The following is a 20,371-nucleotide window of genomic DNA, read 5'->3' on the forward strand; positions in this document are numbered from 1 at the left end:
ATGGATGCCCCACACCGGTGATGCATGTGGGGAGCACTCCTCCCCATGGCTAGACTATTATGTTTCAGACAGGGTCATTCACAGAACCGGTCAAATGTAATTTACATGAACCTCCAGGTGTTTTAAAAAGCAAATGCAGTAAGATGTCCTGGTGGTTTCCTGAAGAAGCCATCAAAAAGTTGCTTCGCGTAATACGTTCCGACCCACGTTTTTCACGTCTGTGGGGTTCGCCTGTGATGTGAGTCATCATCAGATTTGTCTTTAAATCGACAGCGCGAGCCTTGTCTGCTCAGATGAATTGATGCTTTTCGGCAGGATTTCTGGTTTCCTTTCCCGGGCGAGATTGGATTGGACTGTGCCCCATATCTCTCCCTGCCATCAGGGCCGCCTTCGCCTTTATGGACCGACAGTATTTTATTATCGGGTCCCTCGGGGGGGCCCGCCGTAATGGAGGCTTGCCGGTCTGGATCGGCACGGCCCGTAATTCGCTCTCCTGCGTCTCCCGCGCACCCTCCAACCACCCCCCCCCCCCCCCCCGTGAAAGCGACTCTCAGCCAAATTGAGTTATCCGGTCAAGCCCCGCAATCCACTTTAGGAAGGATCTGCGACAAAGTCATTGTGCACAACAACATTAATATTTCATCAGTGCGGCCCGCACCGCTACGACACGACGCGCATTTGCAACAGAAGAACATGAGAATGCGTAATGGTGAGAACACAGGCCATCCGGTTCACGCCTCTCAGCTCGCTGGCAAACTAGAGAGCATCCAGCACTGCATCAAACCGAGACTCGAACACACCCAGGGGGTCTCTGCCCCTACTGTAAGGCCTGTGCCTCAGCGATGCAAAGAGGGGATGGTGCTCACTCGGTCAGGGGTGTGAAGTAATGTTCAGTGCAATTGACCATAGAGGGCAATGGTGGTTAGCGTACGGGATCATAAGGAGGGAGTGATGGTTAGTGCGCTACACTATGGGAGGGGGAGTTATGGCTATGGCTGGGTGTTTGTCAAAGAAGTCGCACAGCTCATGGATTCTATGATTTTTGGCAGTTCCGTGATTTCCGCTGGTTTCAGCGCTTTTTGTTATTTTTCTGCAGTTTTGGATGATAACTGTCAATCTTAACGTAGATGCAATTTTTATAGGCCTAAGCATTTTAAACACATTGCCAAATGCTGGGAGAAACAAAGTGTGATGATGTATACAGATTCCGGAATGTGCTGGGATCAAGATTCTCGCCCCTGTCAGCTGTTGCGATCAGATGTTTGACGGGCCCTGTCAACAGTGTTCATGCCAAGCGCTCCTTCTCCTGTTACGGTAATGTTGTCAGTGACAACAGGCCCTCCATCAAAGACTCAAACCTCGCAATGTATAACACGTTGTACCAATACAAGCTTTAAGGAAATAAATGTAGACACACAGCAACCCTATTTTATTATCGCAATACAATTTGAGCATGCTATGTTACTAACAACATTTTGTTAAAGCCGAAAAGCATGCTCTTTCTTTCTCTGATGGACCGAAGCAATTAAATGCACCAGCGTATCAATGCATTTCACTTGTAGGCTATTAGTTCCTAGGGGCACTTGCCCGCTGATCTCTTTTTTTCTTCCAGCATTTGTTATTGTTGCTATAGTTTTGCATGTTATTTACTGTAAATAATTTTGCACTGCTGCAGATGAGAACTAAATGAAAAAATGAATGCCCTCCATGCTTTCTGCCACTTCAATTTTCTGTGAGTTTCGACAACTTTGGAATTGGCTGCTCCCATTTAGCCAATATTGTCTGTGACAAAAACCCAACCTTAGTGACAGTTAGTAACCTACACTATGGAGGGAGAGCGATGGTTAGTGCACTACACCATGGAGGGAGAGTGATGTTAGTGCACTACACTATGGAGGGAGAGTGATGTTAGTGCACTACTCTATGGAGGAAGAGTGATGTTAGTGCTCTACTCGATGGAGGGAGAGTGATGTTAGTGCACTACACTATGGAGGGAGAGTGATGTTAGTGCACTACTCTATGGAGGGAGAGTGATGTTAGTGCACTACACTATGTAGGGAGAGTGATGTTAGTGCCCTACACTATGGAGGGAGAGTGATGTTAGTGCTCTACGCTATGGAGGGAGAGTGATGTTAGTGCCCTACTCTATGGAGGGACAGTGATGTTAGTGCACTACACTATGGAGGGAGAGTGATGTTAGTGCACTACACTATTGAGGGAGAGTGATGTTAATGCACTACACTATGGAGGGAGAGTGATGTTAGTGCTCTACTCTATGGAGGGAGAGTGATGTTAGTGCCCTACTCTATGGAGGGAGAGTGATGTTAGTGCCCTACACTATGGAGGGAGAGTGATGTTAGTGCCCTACTCTATGGAGGGAGAGTGATGTTAATGCACTACACTATGGAGGGAGAGTGATGTTAGTGCACTACACTATGGAGGGAGAGTGATGTTAGTGCACTACACTATGGAGGGAGAGTGATGTTAGTGCACTACACTATGGAGGGAGGGTGTTAGTGCACTACACTATGGAGGGAGAATGATGTTAGTGCACTACTCTATGGAGGGAGAGTGATGTTAGTGCACTACACTATGGAGGGAGGGTGATGTTAGTGCACTACACTATGGAGGGAGGGTGTTAGTGCCCTACACTATGGAGGGAGGGTGTTAGTGCACTACACTATGGAGGGAGAATGATGTCAGAGCACTACACTATGGAGGGAGAGTGATGTTAGTGCACTACACTATGGAGGGAGAGTGATGTTAGTGCACTACACTATGGAGGGAGAGTGATGTTAGTGCACTACACTATGGAGGGAGAGTGATGTTAGTGCACTACACTATGGAGGGAGAGTGATGTTAGTGCCCTACTCGATGGAGGGAGAGTGATGTTAGTGTCCTACTCGATGGAGGGAGAGTGATGTTAGTGCACTACACTATGGAGGGAGAGTGATGTTAGTGTACTACACTATGGAGGGAGAGTGATGTTAGTGCCCTACTCGATGAAGGGAGAGTGATGTTAGTGTCCTACACCATGGAGGGAGAGTGATGTTAGTGCACTACACTATGGAGGGAGAATGATGTTAATGCACTACACTATGGAGGGAGAATGATGTTAATGCACTACACTATGGAGGGAGAGTGATGTTAGTGCTCTACTCTATGGAGGGAGAGTAATGTTAATGCACTACACTATGGAGGGAGAGTGATGTTAATGCACTACACTATGGAGGGAGAGTAATGTTAATGCACTACACTATGGAGGGAGAGTGATGTTAGTGCACTACACTATGGAGGGAGAGTGATGTTAGTGCACTACTCTATGGAGGGAGAGTGATGTTAGTGCACTACACTATGGAGGGAGAGTGATGTTAGTGCACTACACTATGGAGGGGGGCGGGGTCACCGTTTTGCATACTGAGGTCGGAGGCTGGAATCAAGCTGCTACGTACTTGAACCAAAGTACCTTCAGTAGTTAAATAATGCTATATCCTGAACACAAGTAGTTTTCAAGGCAGAAAAAATATTTAAAAAACTGTTACAGGGTGACTGAGTACGATGAAGGCCCCATGTTTAATTAAGGACTCTAGCCCAAAACAGGTCCTTTAATATTTAAAGCAAGTGATATCTTTAGCTAGAAAAAGGTCAAAAGGGACATCTGAACCCCACAGAGCACATCTCTCAGGAAGCCACTCAAGCAGCACCAGGAAAGAAACAACAAAAATAAAGCAAAAAGCAGGAAAAAATGTCCATTATTATAAGCAGCAGTCCTTTCAGGGAGGAAGTGGGATGAATTAATGAGTCCATTAGCACCTACCGCATAAAAAATGACAGAAAAACTGAAAGACCAAAATTCAAATCCATTACAGCAGGGAGAATTCACAATGGAAATTATGCACGCTGTCTACCTCTCTCTGCAACAGGGGCTGCAACCCTTTGTTTACGGAAAGCTTTTTTGGAGCAGTCTAGCCCAAGGCTTCAAAAACGGGATTTATCTATCTCTAGGGAGGCCGAACTGCAACAACAGCATAAGACTCTTTTTTTTCTCCTTCTTTTAAAATTGAGTTGTAATTAACCGTCACATCTATTGTTTGATGTTTCTTGGGCTTTTCTTGTTTTTGGAAGCTGGATAATAATTCAACTTGTTCAATGACATGGCCAAACAATAACAGGAAGGCAAAAAATTAATTCTGGGAAAAAGCTTTTTATTTTCATTCCCTTTCAGTATTATAGGTGCTGCCACCATAAAAGTTTGCACCTTTTATTTATCTTTTTTAATCAGGCTGTCACCATGGCTACATATAACAAAATGAAACAATAAGGCCGATTAGGAGTGCAGGGTTCAGATGCTGTGTCCAGAGACGTTACTTAACGAGCCTGTTAGAAATTTTTAAAAGCGTTAGCCGCGAGCGCATGTAGCATGGAGGCCTGTGAGCAGCGGCTGGAGAGCAGAGTAGAGAAACAGCACCCACTTGGGCACAGACGCCTCAGCAGAGGACCGTACAAACCGCGGGAATGCCCGTCAACCAGAGGGGGCGCTGTTGAGCGACGAGCGAGGTGAGGGAAGCTCTACCAGTTGTGACCCTTCCCTGCCTGGGCAGCTCCGCGGCCAATTAGGCAGCGTCCGTCAAGGCTCCCAGTCGCGATTTGGTTCCACATCACGCACCGCATCGCAGTATTAAAAGCTTTCTAGCTCGAATCGGTGACTGCAAAGCAAAATGCTGTGTGAGAAACAAAATAAAAAAGACATGATTGCTCATACCAGCTCACTGTGATGTGTCTCTAGATCAATTTGCAGACGGTCAAATTGGTTAGTCCTATTTGCCAATGCCTCCCCCTCCCCACAAATGCCACTGCTGACAAACAATCAATTACAAATATGCGTATATGATGCCATGCAATATAGTTGGTATAATCCCCATGGTTAGTGTAAAAAAAGAAGCCAGGACCATAAATCCTCCTCCTGCAATACCACCTTACGTGCCTGCAGTATGAGCACTGTCTTCATTTTATTTGAATAATTCATTCGTTTATTCGACACTGCTGTTCAACATGCCTGTCCTGTTAGTATCGTAAAGCAGAACTAGGGATACAACTTTTATCAGTTAACCAAAAAACAGTATCAAACACTGAAATAATATGAAAAACCTCTCACTATGGCTTTAAGAATGTTGCACAACTAAAAGTACATGGTGAAGTAACACTTCACTTGGAATTGGATTGAATACCTTAAAAATTTCTCGCCTGGAGAGAAAGAAAATAAGTTCCATCTGGATCTTTTTGAGAGAATAGGAGACAAACAATTTAACTGAAAACTTTTTTATGTTGAAATAGTTTGCACACACCAACAAGGGAGCTTTGCTCAATCTCTTCAAAAATAACCACTCACATGAAGCACTACCTTGGCAAATCCCTCATGCTGCAAAATTCTAATTACAAAGCGCCTAACATAGTTAGCTAGCCAGGCAAACCTGATTTCCTCGATACTCTGAAAATGCGAAGGTTCATACAACAATGCGCCACTATTGTCTGCTTTAAATTGGATATAACAGAACTAACAGCCCAGTTAGCTTGAAAACGTCATTACTTGACCCTTTACGTGGACCAAATATCATTGTCACCCAGAATCTGGACCCTGTTTTTGGCATAGAACACATAAAAAATGAATGGATGAATACAGAAGACTATAGAACAGTGGACAGTAAAGTGCAATAAGCTAGCTTCACAGGGTATTTTCCCACAACCTTTTGTAATATAGGCAGGGAGAACTTGTTGTCGTCAATTATGTCAATTATATTTAGGCTATGTAAATATGTGTCATTGCTCTGTACATTACACAGTGACATTCAACAACCTTTTATCTTTGCTGCTACAAGCCACTGACAAGTATACAGTGAGTCTGTATGCAACCAAATTCTTTGCAGGCACAATCAAGAGGAAAGCAACAGTAAAAAGGCCTTGAGTTTCCATCTGTCACCATGGTCTTACTCGCTCACGACAATCCCCTCTTCCGCTCGTTGGCCCCTGTACCCACAGCCAAAAGCAGGGAGAGAGCCAAAACTGCGCCGGCTCTGCAAACGGTTGCCACTGGGCAGCCGCGAGGCACCTGCCCGCGTTTTTCAAACACACCTGCTGAGGTCAGGTGACAAGCGAGCGAGCGTTCAGCAGAGGAGAGCGCGCCCCCGGCAGCAGAGGCGCACTGCTGACTGCGCACCCGTCCGTCACATGATGAGACACGCCCACAGCCCTGCGAAGGTGAACCGCGCTCCATGTTTTTTTACTCTGTGGCTTTTGGGAATTCTTCACATCGCTTGTTTTTCGGAGCCTGGTTTCCGCCCAGCCGTGCGCCAGGCAGGCCTCACGGCAGGTGAGAGAGAATGGCCTGACGAGGTTTCAGAAGGATGTAGGTCCAGTGTGTCCTTGCCCTCTTCCCCTATTCTTTTACGACACATTCTCTCCATTAATCTGTGCATGTCTGCATTGGTGGCGGTGCTGGGTTGGGGTGGGGGGGGGGGGGGAATGGTAGCGGGAGACTGAAATCCAGCTAAACAGACAGATAAAGACTGAGAACAAGCCAGGGCGATGCAGCCCACAAGCATTTGCGGGGGAAGGCTTTACTCCTCTTTCAAAAACAAGATTGTTTTCAATCATAGCCGCGGTGCAGCGACTGATACTAAGCTCCACTAATTACTCTGCCTTGTTGTAAGACAAGACCGTATAATGACTGAGACACTGAAATCTCTGTAATGCTAGCGCTCTGATATTTAACAGCACAACTGAACGTGGACTGACAGTTCACTCTCAATCATAAAGCAGGCCCCATTATCTAGCTTACACGCACACTAAGACATATGCAGGTTTATACTCGCATGCATGCACACACACTCACACTCACACACTTTCACACACACACACACACACTAGCAGATATGGACACATATGGTGCAGTGTGTACATAACCACGTGCTTGCTAACAAAAGCAAACATAAAGTTACACAAAGTTTGCTTAACATACTTACACATGCTTAACATTATCATAATCTCACACCAGCAGCAACGGACACTTCAACACACACTGATATATACTACTTAAGTGAGTCTTAGTGTGTCACAGTCGCTTACACAGTGGCGCTTAGACAGATGGACTGTATACACAGCTACACTAAAGCAGAAGCTGCAGGGGGGCTACGATGCTACGCGGCCACTGTCAGTAACACAGCCATCAGGAACCTGAGTTAAGAACCGTCTCGCTGCCACCACCAATCAGTATCTCCATCAGTCTTTATCCAGTCCACAGAGGTTCCCCCCCGACTAACAACGTTTTCAAACCCATACACACACAGCAGTAGACAAGCGGTCCAGGCACGCGCGCTGATTCATGTAAGCGCCCCAGCTATCCTAACAACGTTTTGAACGGAGAAAGACAAAAATGACAGCAAAATATACCCGCGAGATGAAAGCAATCTCAGAAAACAGCGCCCGAATCGACACATTTGGCCCACCGGAAATGCTTCAACATCCACAAAAGCGGCGGCGTTTCGGTCACCCGGACCTCCGCGAGGGGAAGGGCGAGGAAGCGGAGAGGACGGGCGGGGCCTACTCACGCTGGCAGCGGCCCTCGTGCTCCCCGAAGCCCGCCTTGCAGACGCAGCGCCCGATGGGCACCAGCCAGCCGCCGTCGGCGCTGCAGTACATGCGCGGGGCCTCCAGCTCCTCCGAGTCGTCCACGCAGGCGCCCCGCACCTCCACCAGGGCCGAGTCGCCGCCCGTCACCGTGTCGGGGAAGCGCGCCAGGTTGAGCACCGTCAGCGGGCACTTCTTGTAGAAGACGCGCACCGACACCAGGGCGATGCAGGCGCCCACGTCCTGGAAGGCCAGGTAGAAGCCCTTCTTGCTCAGGTTGCTCACGTCCCGCACCTCGGTGTTGAGCTTCATCACGCGGTCGCCCACGTCCACCTGGGTGAAGCTCTCGTCGGCGGCTATGGTGTCGATCTTGACGTACTGGCTCTCCTTGATGAACCACAGGTTGGCGTTGTTGGACTCGTAGTAGTACATGTTGAAGGTCTCCTTGCAGGTGCCCGGCACCCCGGGCAGGCTGTTGCAGTCGCGGAGGGTGAACTTGATCTCGATGTAGACCCGCTGGGCCCCGTCGCGCGGGATGTGGCTGGTGCGCAGCCAGTTGTTCTGGTTGGCCTCCATCACGTTGCACACCTGGTAGGTGCGCATGGGCGTGTTCCGCTCGTCCATCACGCTGATCTCCTCCCACTGCGGGATAGGAAAAAAGGGTCAGGTGTGCGTCAGAGGGGCTGAAAACAAATGCGAGGTGAGTACGAGGATCGGAAGCAGGGTGCGAAAAAAACACTTGCAAAGCTGTTTTTCTGGGGTCATCTATGTGTGTCTGTGTGTGTGTGTGTGTGCACGTGGACAGCATTGTGTTATAGCAGTTAAGTTTGTGTGTGTCCGGTGTTTGAGTGTGTGCCATGTTGTGCGTATGCATGCCTAATGTGTGTCAGTAAGTGCATGTGTGTATACATCTATGAGTGCCAGCTGGGTTTTTTCCAGTTCTTGTTCTTGGTCTCTTAAAAATTATCAATATTTTAAAGCCCTATTCTCAGTCAGCTTACATACATAACTGCAGCTTCTGTTCTTTGGAGGTAAAGGATTTCATATGTAGAGGCAGGTTTAGTTGGACATTCCATAAAAGCGACACTTAGAGGGTATTTAGAATGTTCACTGATTATTATTTCAACTGAAAGAAAATACTGCTGGTAATCATCTCTCACCATAGTGAAATCTGGCTTGTGCGTGCATGTGTGTGCATGCATGCATGGCTGTGTGCGCATGCGTGTGCATGCGTGCATGTGTGTGCGTGTATCCATGCCGCGCGTGTGTGTATGTGCTCACCCACGTGTGTGTGCTTGTGTAAGGATAGCATTGCATTACATAATAATCACTTAGCAGACACTTATACAGAATGACTCAGAAAACTCAGCTCTGACCTTTCAGTCTTATCTTTATTTCTGCTACTCATTGCATTATTAAAAGATTACAGATCAGACTGTCACAACGAAGAAATAATAATTTAAATAAAAAAACTGGTGAACAAGTTGCACTCTAAGAAAACAGTGATATAAAAAAAAATGTTTTAAGGAATACCATTTAAAGGCAGAGAATGAACAGAAAAAAAGTCTCCTTATAACCACAGTTCCCACTACTTCACTCAAGGAAAACCAAATGAGACTCCTCTGCAATTCCTCAAATATCTTAGGCCAGACAAAACAATGGATTTGGTCTGGGACATAAGAAAACATTAAGAGTCTCAGAGCCATGCCCTTTGGTTAACCCATCTCAGCCTTCTTACGAGCGACCGAGCAGTAAGCACACACCCTGCTACACTCAACCATCTGCATACGTCTCCACACAGCTGTATAAGTCCAGGGCAGTGTAGCTCCCCTCCTGACAAGGAAATCTTTCCTTGTCATTCCCCCAAGAACAGATGCTAACAGACCTTGACTACTGCATAATGCATACATTATGGGGGGGGGGGGGGGTGGATGGGGGTGGATGGCTGGGGTGGACTGCTGCAGTCTTGACAAAAATTATACTTGGCATACAAATAACCTAGCACAACTTTAATCCATTATGTTAAGCAGTTTGTCCACTAAACAGGCTTGAGTGATTTACCTGTCACTCAACCCGCCTCTTACAAAACTTTGGTGCTGAAGGACTTCATTTTGATGGACTGGAACCACTCTCTCTGCATTTATCCAATCGCTGTAATAAAGTAATAATAGTTTTCTTTTTCTTTTTTCACTCTGGCCGATATATTTGTCTGAGTGGCAGGTTGATTTACAGTTCCAGTCAGTCTGGGAGTCGTTTATCAGCATTACGACGTCACCAGTGAGAGGAAGGCGATCCGTGACTTGCAGGGCAATGCCTTTGTTCTGTCCAAAAAAAATAAATAAAACAAAATAGGGACGAGACGTCGTTGAACCAGGACACGACCAAGCAAATCAACAGAGGTAGAGTGACCGAATGAAAAATGAAATATTCCAATCTCTGTAAGATGAAAAGTCAGGGAATTTGGGGATTATTTATACAGCGATAAAGCCAAATTCATGGAATCATGTATTTATTTATTTATTGAGCCATTTGTCACTTTTCGAACAAAAGCAGAGCTCTCTCACGAACCCGGGGCCTGTTTAAGCCACCGACAGGAGAGTGTGGTGAGTTTAGCCCCTCTCCATCAAGGCCTCTGACAATGGGGCCACAAGGTTTGATCTCTAATTAGGGCTTTGGCTGGGAACCGATTGAAACGCTTCACCCACGAGGCCCCGCTCAACGCAGACATCACATTTCAGGAGATCTGACAGCTTTGAAGCGGGGCATGAACGTCGGATCAACGTTTCGGCGAGGCCCTTCATTGGCTTAGCTTAATTTCCTCCCCCCTCCACCGCAATCAGCCAGCGGTTAGACACACTTAAGCAGTAATTAGTTTTAAACGCCCCAAGAACACCTCCTTTCAGCTGAAATGTAGGCTAAACCTTTTTCTTTCTTTTTCACGTTCCAGCCCAAGCTCTACTGCCCAACCCTTATCCCTCTGCCCCCCCCCCCCTCCCCCACCCCCCGCCCCCAGCAACAAAACCAAATGGCCTGGTTGGATCACCTCCAAAACCCTCAACATCTGGTTCTGTACCAGCTCCGTCTGGCTTGTCCCTCTAGGGGTTAAGAGGCAGGGCGGACCATTGACCCACTCAAGGAAAATATCCAGCAGAGCTAAACAGCGGCTTTGGGGGGAGATGAGGGAATTCGCTTCCCCCACCCCACCTTCACTTTTTATTCCTCCACCAATTACAGTGTCTACAGATCAGGGGTCAGAGGTCAAACGCTGTAATCCCCTTGTATGAAATGCAAGACTCCGAGGTGGACCTTTCAATTAGCTCTCGGTTGGAAGGTTTTTTTTTTTTCTGCCATCAATTTTCTGGTTTTTGGTCAACTCTAAAAGGGGACTTACATTCCACATGTAAAACCCTAGTCCTTCAAGAGCAAGAAGAGTTTTTCTTGGGCAAATAAATATGAAGAAACAGTGGATAAAAAATATTTTGGGGGGACTTTCTGATCCTTCAACAATAGGTTACATTTCAGAGATTTAGCTAGGCCGGAAAGACTCGTTCAGAAGTGTGCATGCCTGCATTATCCAGCATTTGTAAGGTTACTGTCAGAGGAATCCCCACCAGTCAGGAGGCATTTAAAACAGAGCTCTTTCTCCGAATCTCCAGCTGAGCTCTGTAGCCTCGCAGTGGGTCACCAAGCGGTCGCTGGCTCCCAGTCGAGAGGGTGCAATGCGGGGACTGAGCCAGGCACATGACGTAGAGAAGCGCTACCCTCGCTGCGGACTGCCCACCGGACGCACACGCACAAAACGCACTGATGGGCTCAAGGTCAACGACTTGAAGAGCGGTCTGCCCCCCCCCCGTGATTTTTATTCACTTTTTTATGTGGCATGTTCTTTTTAGCTTTGACCAGTGTGACGGACCTGAGTACTGGATAGACCTGCTGTGATGCACCCTGAAGTGCGTCTAAGAACGTAACCGTAAAGACCTGCACGACGTCAACCTGCTTCGCCCTTAATTGTTTTGACGCAGTAGTCTTGGCTGGCGTGATCGATCTGAGAGTTGTAAACGTTTACGATGATGAACACTGCAGTCTCTTCAGAATATCTGAAACAGCCTCACATCGCCTGCAAAACGAGCTCTCCTTTTCAATAAAATATTTTTTAAAGTCTGAACGCCGCCATTCTGAATCCCCATGTTGCTCCTGTGGGTTCTCTCGGCCACCGGTGAAGAGTGAGGCCAGTGATTGGTGATCTTCCCTCTGCTCTTCTGCTCCTGAATCATTTACGAGCCCCCCCCCCCCCCCCCTCAACTTTCAGATTGATTTTCCTGGAGGCCCGGCATGGGGCTTTTATTAAGTTGATTATTTTCTAAGTCACTGCTGGTGAGGCATTAAGGAGATGAAGGCATCCATCACCTTCTCTTCTTCATAAAGCGGCTGACAGCTGGAGAAACTCACGCTGTGCGGGTTCCACGGCCCGGGCCTCCCTGTTCCTGCGCTCTTCTCCTCCCGCCGCTAGCTGTGTGAAATAGCGGCCTGCGCAGACGCATGACCTTCTGCGCGTGCCCGGCAGATGTGTCTGCAAGTCGCAGCTGCTGAGGTAATTTCAGCTGTGTATTTCAGGTGGGACAGGTGTGTGACAAGGGACAGTACTGGGGGAGTGAATGTCAGTGGAATGTCATACACTTCCTTTGTATGTTTTTAATAGATTGTGTAATCTAAGTAGTGTGTGTGCGGGCGTGTCTGTTTGAATATATGTATGCGTGTTAATGTATGTGAATGGGTTTGTGTGTCTGTGTGTTTGTATGTGCATGTATCTGCGGATGTGTGTGTGTGTGTGCATGCGTGAGCGTGCGTGCATGTGTGCGTGCGTGCAAGTGGGTGTGTGCATGCCTGTGTGTGTATTTTGCATGTATGTCTGTCTGTCAATGCGCAATGCGTACTCACCCCTTCAGCAGGGTACGCCTCCCAGCCCAGATCTCCCAGGGCGGACATGGAGTCTAGCAGAGTAACTGGAAATGAGAGAGAAACAGGCACCATTAATCACTCAGGCCCAAAGAGCTTGCATGCCATCCTGATGAGAGCAGGCCATTTGGACCCTCAATTAGGCATATTTGTTTCCAAAATTATCAGGCCACTCATAGACAAGCGGCTGGAAGGCAGGGAACTATCGACTTCCTCATCTGCCTAGGGCTAGTCGGCAGTTCATTAGCCGTACTTGTCTTATTTTACTCCTTCTGTTATCCATTACGATAATAAAGAATACAAAATAGAAAATCAGTGACCCCCTTACAAGCCAGAGGCAAACAAGCCCTGGTTTTTTAGCATATTAGATGAAATCAAGTGCATTCGATTTAAATGTCAGTTTAGGCAGAACAGCACACATTACACTCGTTTTACAGTCTGTTTTATTGTGTGTTAACGGTGCAGCACAAAGTAACATTTGGAAAAATGGCATTACAGTCTCACGGTGCTTTATTATTGGTGAGGCAGACAGGTGTTTCCCCAGACCTCTTTAAAAAAAAAAAGGTTGGAAAGGTTAAGCGGCCTTCTAAACGGCTATTTAAATTCCACGGCCTGTTTTTTTTTCCGTGCGTCTCTGAACTGAACTTCCCACTTTCAGCTCCATTCCAAACCAATTAAAGTCGCGGCACAGTGAGTGATTAATTTTTAATTACTTCCAATCTGCAGATGTTCCATGTTCACAGCCCATATCAACAACTCAGTTCTACAGCGAGAGCACGTGTCACCTCCTTTTAATGAAAAACTTAGAAATAAAATCCATCTGAATTGAAATTTTAATTAAAGATACATGTATATCGCCTCATGCTTTGGATGAAAACAAACATGTTGCACCTCTTTCACCTGCGTTTCAATGATTCAGGCAGGAAGTTTATGGAAATCAAAACAATGTTTTCTCTCATTAGACCAATTTATTTTGACTGGTATCTGCAAAACATAAAAATAATGAACTAGCAAGTATGAACAGTAAGACTGGAATACAATAAAAACTACTACAATAAGCCAACTCTGTAGTCTACCATCCATGCATGCACATACACCTGTAAAATATTTTTTAAATTATTATTACAATTCATACTATTATATTAGTATATCATATTACACACTGTCACTGTACTGCAAGAGCAGTTTGGGACAGTCAGTTCGTCCTGTCATTTCTGTTCAATAAAATCATGATTCGATTAATCTTTTGTCCTTAGCTTTCACTAATGATGAAAGTTGTCTTTCTCATCACATGAAAAGTTTGGCAAGTTTAGTGGTTGCCAAAATTGAGTTGCCAAACTTTGTAAGAAGAATAAAAGAACACTTTCATTGAATTTATACACCAATGCTAAAGACAACTGTTGACTGAATCGTCATTCTTTCATCAAAGATAACATTATCCACAACCAGGGGTTTCCAAAACCTACAGGTGATGACTGTGAAAACTCCAACTAACAATAATTCAACAGTCAACCTAGTGCTCCTCAGTGAACCTTTCCTTGTGTTTGTGTTAGCGTTTGTTTTTTTAATGCTTAAACGCCTCCAGGCAATTTTGCCTGGTCAAGTCGATGTTCTTGCCGTGATTCATGATGGTGCCCTTTACCCAGACTCTGAAGCTGGGGAAGAATTAAAGCAGGGAAAATTCTCTCTTTCTCTCTCTTTCTCCGTCTCTCTCCAGGGAATGATCTAACGCATGTAGCCCCGCTGCATTTGTAACCTAACTAGGTCTAAGCCTCACCGTTCAGAGATTAAAGATCTAAACATTAGTCACGTTGCCTTGGATCACACTCAGCAGCATCTAATCAGACTTTACGCTGAGCCAGACCGAACATCAAACACATCCAGCCGCAAGGCCACATTAAGCAAAGAAACCAAATGAACGCTTTAAAACAAATCAGTCATCCTCCCCTCCAATGTGACCCTCAGCTGGCCTACTAGCGGCTGATCTGTTAAGGCGACATGGTGCAGCAGCCGTCATTTTGTTGACAGAGAGGTCGGGCCAATCAGACACTCTGTATGCTCTTTCTTTTTCTTTTTCTTTTTTGCTCCCCAAGGGACATCTGAGCTCCCGTCAGTTTCAGGCGCACGATCTGAAGCCGTCTGAAAACTCTAGTTCAATTCCCTCTCACCGCTTCTTTCTTCGACACAGCGGGCAGTTTAACCAACAACTGTTCAAGGGGGCTCACCATGGCCTAGATTTGCCAGTGCACTAAAATGAATGTGCCGTGTACTTGAGCATTGAAAGCAACCATGAAAGAATGAATAAATATGTAGCGGCAGCAAAAATAGTGTGCTCATGGTAGACAAACCGGACGGTACATCCATTCTGAAGCATTCGTATGTCTCACTTTTTAAGCAGCTCAACTGAGGAAGCCTACGTTTGTAGGACACATGAACACAAGTTCTCACAGAAAATCAGAGGAACATTGTTGATAAGATGACTGACAACAAAGACTGCTAAAATTGTTTTGAATTAGTTACAGTAACTATCAATTTTAAAAAAACAATAATTGCTGTCAGGGAGTGAAAATCACGAGAAGAAGTGGAATAGATCTGTAGGGTCATGTCATTATCGCTCAGACCATCTGAAAACAGTTATCAGTGGCAAGCAGTTATTCTTTTCCATTATAAGCATATGTGTTCTATTTAAATACAGAAACAGAAGACAAATGGTAATTTATTTTTATATACTCAAATGAATGTTTATCATGTTCTTTTTGTCTTTTTTAATTTGTTGCAAAGTTTAGCATTTCTGGTGTCATATGCTGTTGTATTCTTTGATGACGGGGTGAAAATTTTTTATTTTTGCAATTAAAAACTTTTCAGAGCGGCGGGACCGTGTGTTAATCTCCCCGAAACCGAAACATTGCAAACTGAATTCAGATTAGTAGTTTGCTTTTCCCAGCCGTTCTGGATCGTTAGCCAACTCATATCAGACACCACCGCTATTTAAATTTCATATTAAAAAATGAGGTAGTCTGCCAGCTACTTTGCAGGTCTTGTTGCAAGCATCTGTATCATGGCACTGATTTGATTGCAGTTTTACTTATCTTTAGCGCTGATGGGGTTTTCCAGCCCTGTTAAATGAATCTTCTGTGGCTAAAAGCATCTGCTAACTGCCTAAATTGTGAATTGTAAATTGATACATTAGAAGCCTAGCCTGCCAAAAAAGCAGACCTCATGTTTAAGAATATTTAAGAAATACAACTTTTGGGGCTGCTGGTTGGCTCATCCTGTTAAGGAACTCTTCTAGTGCATCGATCGACAGCACGGTCTTGAATGAATCTTGCATCCACCTGGGATAATAATGCCTGAACGTACCCTACTGACCCCTACGTGTCACCTGTTAAGATGAAGGAGAAGTGCCTTCCTCCGACTGGTTTCTGCGCGAGCTTTACTCTTGTGGCGTGATAAGCTTCAGAGGAGGGCACATGCTTGTCTGCTCTCCCCCAGATTGACAGATGAGGTCGTGACAATGGCTGCTGAGAAAAACATTTGGGCTTTCCAAAGTGGGAGAAAATAAGAGAAAACAATTGAAAATACAACACTTAAATAGATTCCACAGGGCCCTGAGAAGTATAATTACACACTTAAACATTCATACTTTATTTATTAAATGTAATTTTAAAAAACTGAAAATATGCCATATGTGATTAAAAGTAGCCACTCTGGTTTAGCGTATTGCTAACGATGCCAGTTCTGCAGGCAGGCGAGCATGTTTACAGCACGCTGACGCTGACAGACCCACCGAATCCATCTGATGCTCTGTAGCTAAAGCCACCTCTGCCCGTATCGGCTTCCGCAAGCACGCAGCAATGAGGCTTCAGAGGGATTTCAGAGGGATCCCGTTTCAGGGGCACGCATGCTTATTGATTATCATCAAGTAAATGGGAGCGTTACATCATGTTCTGAGAGAGAGAGAGAACGAATGGCAAGTGAGCGGACAGACGGGGAGACTACAGATCCAGACTAAAGACCCCACAGGGTACCCGATTTCACGGGACATGGAGACTACTCGCCTCCTTTCGACTCCCTTTGCCCTCCATTAACACCCAACCTACCCCCCACCCCTTCCCCCCCACTGCCCCCCACCCCGGGCCCTGCATCTAAACAGGGAATGTGTGGCATCCTCTTCAAATGCAATGTTCTGTTCATGGCAAACTGTTCTCATTTTTTTGTCTTAAACTGCTACTTTGTAACAAACCCTTTTAGCATGCAATGAAATTGAACAGCGGTACTTCATATGTGCATAGGCCTATGTAATGCTCTGCCTAAATAAAAAATGGGGGTATGCGCACACTCTGCACCAGTAAAGAAAAGCTGCACAGTCAACACTGCACATGAATTCCCTCAGCGCTGAAAACACATTAATCCACATCCAAGGCTGACGTTGGCGCTCACCGCACGGTGCAGTGAAATAGTTTTGCCGTGTACCTTTCTGAGTACCCCTACGCGTAAGGGAAAAGAGAGTCTGGGTTGCATTCGAGATCCAAGTGATGGATGTGAGTGTCTGCAGCTGAGAAAATGAAGCCTTTTTAACTGACTCAGGAGATGGGCTGATCCCAGTGGGGCTGAGCACCCAGCCCTCAGCAGGAATGGGCACCATGTGCTGGAGTTGTCGGGGCCCAGAAAACAGCAGGTTGTTGGATCGAATCCCTGGCAGGACAAGCAGGCAGGCAGCCATCGGCCCGCCAGACTGCGTGATAATAAATGTCTAATGCCGAGGATAAGATGAGAGAAATGGGAATTGCGACTGACGTCCATAAGTGTGGGGGGCTGAACATCTCCAGTTGTCGCATCTAATTAGCCGGAACATTTGTAATGAACTTTTTGGTGACTCATTTTTGTCGTTAAGAGGCTCATTAGCTAATCTTCGGCTGGCACCGGCTCGTAACAGCAGTGGCCATTTGTTCTACTCATTTTTAATGGAGGAACGGAGACCAGTAAAACAAATCGCTAACTGCGAGGCCGCAGAATGCTCTTGCAACCCTTCTGTTAGACAAAGAAATCTGAGCGACACGGGGTGCGAGCGTGCTCTTTGCAACGAAAGGAAGAAAAAACTCCGAGCTCTTTTCAGGCTCGCCTGCAACTGCTCTCTTTCACTCGTCCCTCTGTCTCCCTGAATTAGCTATCTTCTCCTTCTCTTTCTCCTTTCCCAATTCCAAAGACTGACTAAGACTACAAACTCTGTTTTCTTTCACTTCCCTCCGCACTTCCCTGTGTGGTCAGTAGGGAGCGGCGCTCTTCATTCTGGTCTGAGGTCCTCTGTCTTTTCTGCGCGGACTCTGCTTTAATCGAGCCGTAGAGGATCGAACGCCCCAGACCAACAGCACACGGCCGGGCCGGGGGCTGCCCGCTGCTCCAGAGCTCCACAGCACTCTCCGGACCGGCACAGCTAAACCGATCAGCTCTGCCTGTTTCAGGCAAGTTTACTGTGTTTCAGGAAACAAGGGACTGCATATGAGGCAATACAAGAGGACAGCTCTGCAATAATGAGTATAGCTTTAAATGAGCGCCACTCCTCCACATAAGCACAAACAAGCAATATGCATGCAAGCACACACACACACACACACACACACCACATGCACACACACGTACACACATACACACATGCACATGCACACACATACATACACACACATATATGCGCTCACATGTGTACACCTACAAACATGCACATGCAGGCACGCACACATGCACACACACATACATACACACGTACACATGCACATGCACATATAGACACAAATACAAACACACACACATATGCACACACACAGATGTACTGTACACATACAAACACGCACATGCAGACACACACACATGCACACACACATACATACACACGCAAACACATACATACAGACACACGCACACACACATATGCACACACACAAACATGTACACACACATACACCAATAAACAAACACACAAAAGCACAAGCACCAATTCTATACATACACATACATGCATACACCTACAATTGATGAGCCACACAACACACCAAAGGAATGAACCACTGTGCACACACAAACCCACATGCCCATATAAACGCACAAGCACACATGTCCAAACATACACACACACACGTTTATTCAAGCAAGCAAACACATACACAGAGACAAACATGCGCAGGAGCATGTGCAAATGCAAATGACTACAGCCGCCATTATGTCCGGGGAATCACTGTTCAAAGTAAGAGCGGAATAAGGTGGCGTGCACAGCGGTTACCCAGTAGGACCCGACAAATAGGAAAAGCATTTCACGCCTGCAGCCTGCACTGGCCATCAATCATCCTCAGCAGCTACACCGCTGCCATTTTTAACATGAGAAATGCTTCATTCAATACCGGTCCCCCAAGGTGACGCAGAATAAAAGTAACATTAGCGGGTGTGGCCAAAATGGAGGTGTTTGTAATGACTGCAGAGATAATGATTCCTGGAAGGGATTCAACACTAAATGGATGAAAAATAATAGGAGAGAAAAGGATAAAATGCCAATGGGCCACAAAGCCAGCATACAAGAAAACTATCAGTGGTTAGATGTACATTGCTTGATGGCGTAGTAGATACCATGCACCATGCTTATACAACAAAAAAGTTTCTCAAGAAATTGTGTAATGTATCTCTGTACATTCCAGTATCTGCTGATTTGTGTGTTTGTGTTCTTTTTCATTTTGTTAAGGGGAGGGATGCTCATATAGGAGTCAGTAATACATATTTTCAGAATATGTGTCCTGTCACTCAGTGTTTGAAATGCATTGATAACGTCATACTGTTTATTGTCGTTGAGCTTAAGTCAATTTGGATTGAACTGAAGTGAGAGAGGAAGGGAGGGAGTAGACTGAAGAGAGAGGAAGGGGAGTGACTCACAGCCCACATAGAGGTTGGCCTGCCCGGACTGGCTGAGCTAAAAGCAGCCATCTTCCACCAAGCCCGGGAAAAAGCACATTAACCAAGATGACCTCCTCACTCAATGAACTTTCCATAGGTATTCTGATAGTTCTTATGTCCTTTCTTTCTTTTTTTTGCTCTCTCTCTCTCTCTCTCTCTCTGGCGGGTGACACAAGCAGACATTGAGCTGGGGGTGGGGGTGGGGGCCGGTGGGTGATTCGTGGAGTCTCAGACGCAGCCTGTTAGAGGTGAACGGGGGTGTGGGAAACGGCCGGGAAACAAAGCGCCCGACGTTCTGTCCCTCGTCTCCAGGCCATGGTGGGATCACAGGCCTGTCCTCTCAGTCTGTGGAGGAGCAGTGGAGTCTTTCTTCCAGTGCTGAGTGTCACAGTTTCACAGACACACTGTTACCCCCACACTCACTCTCTTCTCCACCGTGGGGCTCCCCTACACCCCAAAATGAGTCAGTCCTCCATCATAGGTTGCTGGTGCATAATTTACAGCGGCAATGCTACTGACTAGAAAGAGCTGCTTGCCACTGATATTATATTATATTATATCATATTATATTATATTATTATATTATATTATATTATATTATATTATATTATATTATATTATATTATATTATATTATATTATATTATATTATATTATATTATATATCTGTGGCTGTCATTTCACCACGAGGGTAATGGTTGTGAATATTCACCCCACAGAAAAAGGGTTTATTTTCACCCTGCTGTGAAACGACTGAGAAAGGGTAGCGGATAGCCATTCAGCAAGCTGAGAGTATGAAAATTCACCCAGCAGATAAAAGGTATATATTTGCCTATCTGAGACCAGTCATTCACAGC

General features: G+C 45.9%; 1 protein-coding gene across 1 annotated transcript in view; it reads right to left on the bottom strand.

The window, feature by feature from the left end:
- The window catches only part of LOC135253317 (ephrin type-A receptor 3), a 134,778-nt gene that overhangs the window by 105,525 nt on the left and 8,882 nt on the right, over nt 1-20,371 (bottom strand). Inside the window, exons 2-3 of the mRNA XM_064332443.1 lie at nt 12,562-12,626; nt 7,605-8,265 (exon numbers count right to left, since the gene is read on the bottom strand). Coding sequence (XP_064188513.1) covers nt 7,605-8,265; nt 12,562-12,626 — 726 coding nt within the window. The remainder of the gene's footprint in view (nt 1-7,604; nt 8,266-12,561; nt 12,627-20,371) is intronic.

This window comes from Anguilla rostrata, chromosome 4 (assembly GCF_018555375.3).
Source record: "Anguilla rostrata isolate EN2019 chromosome 4, ASM1855537v3, whole genome shotgun sequence".
NCBI lineage: Eukaryota > Metazoa > Chordata > Actinopteri > Anguilliformes > Anguillidae > Anguilla > Anguilla rostrata.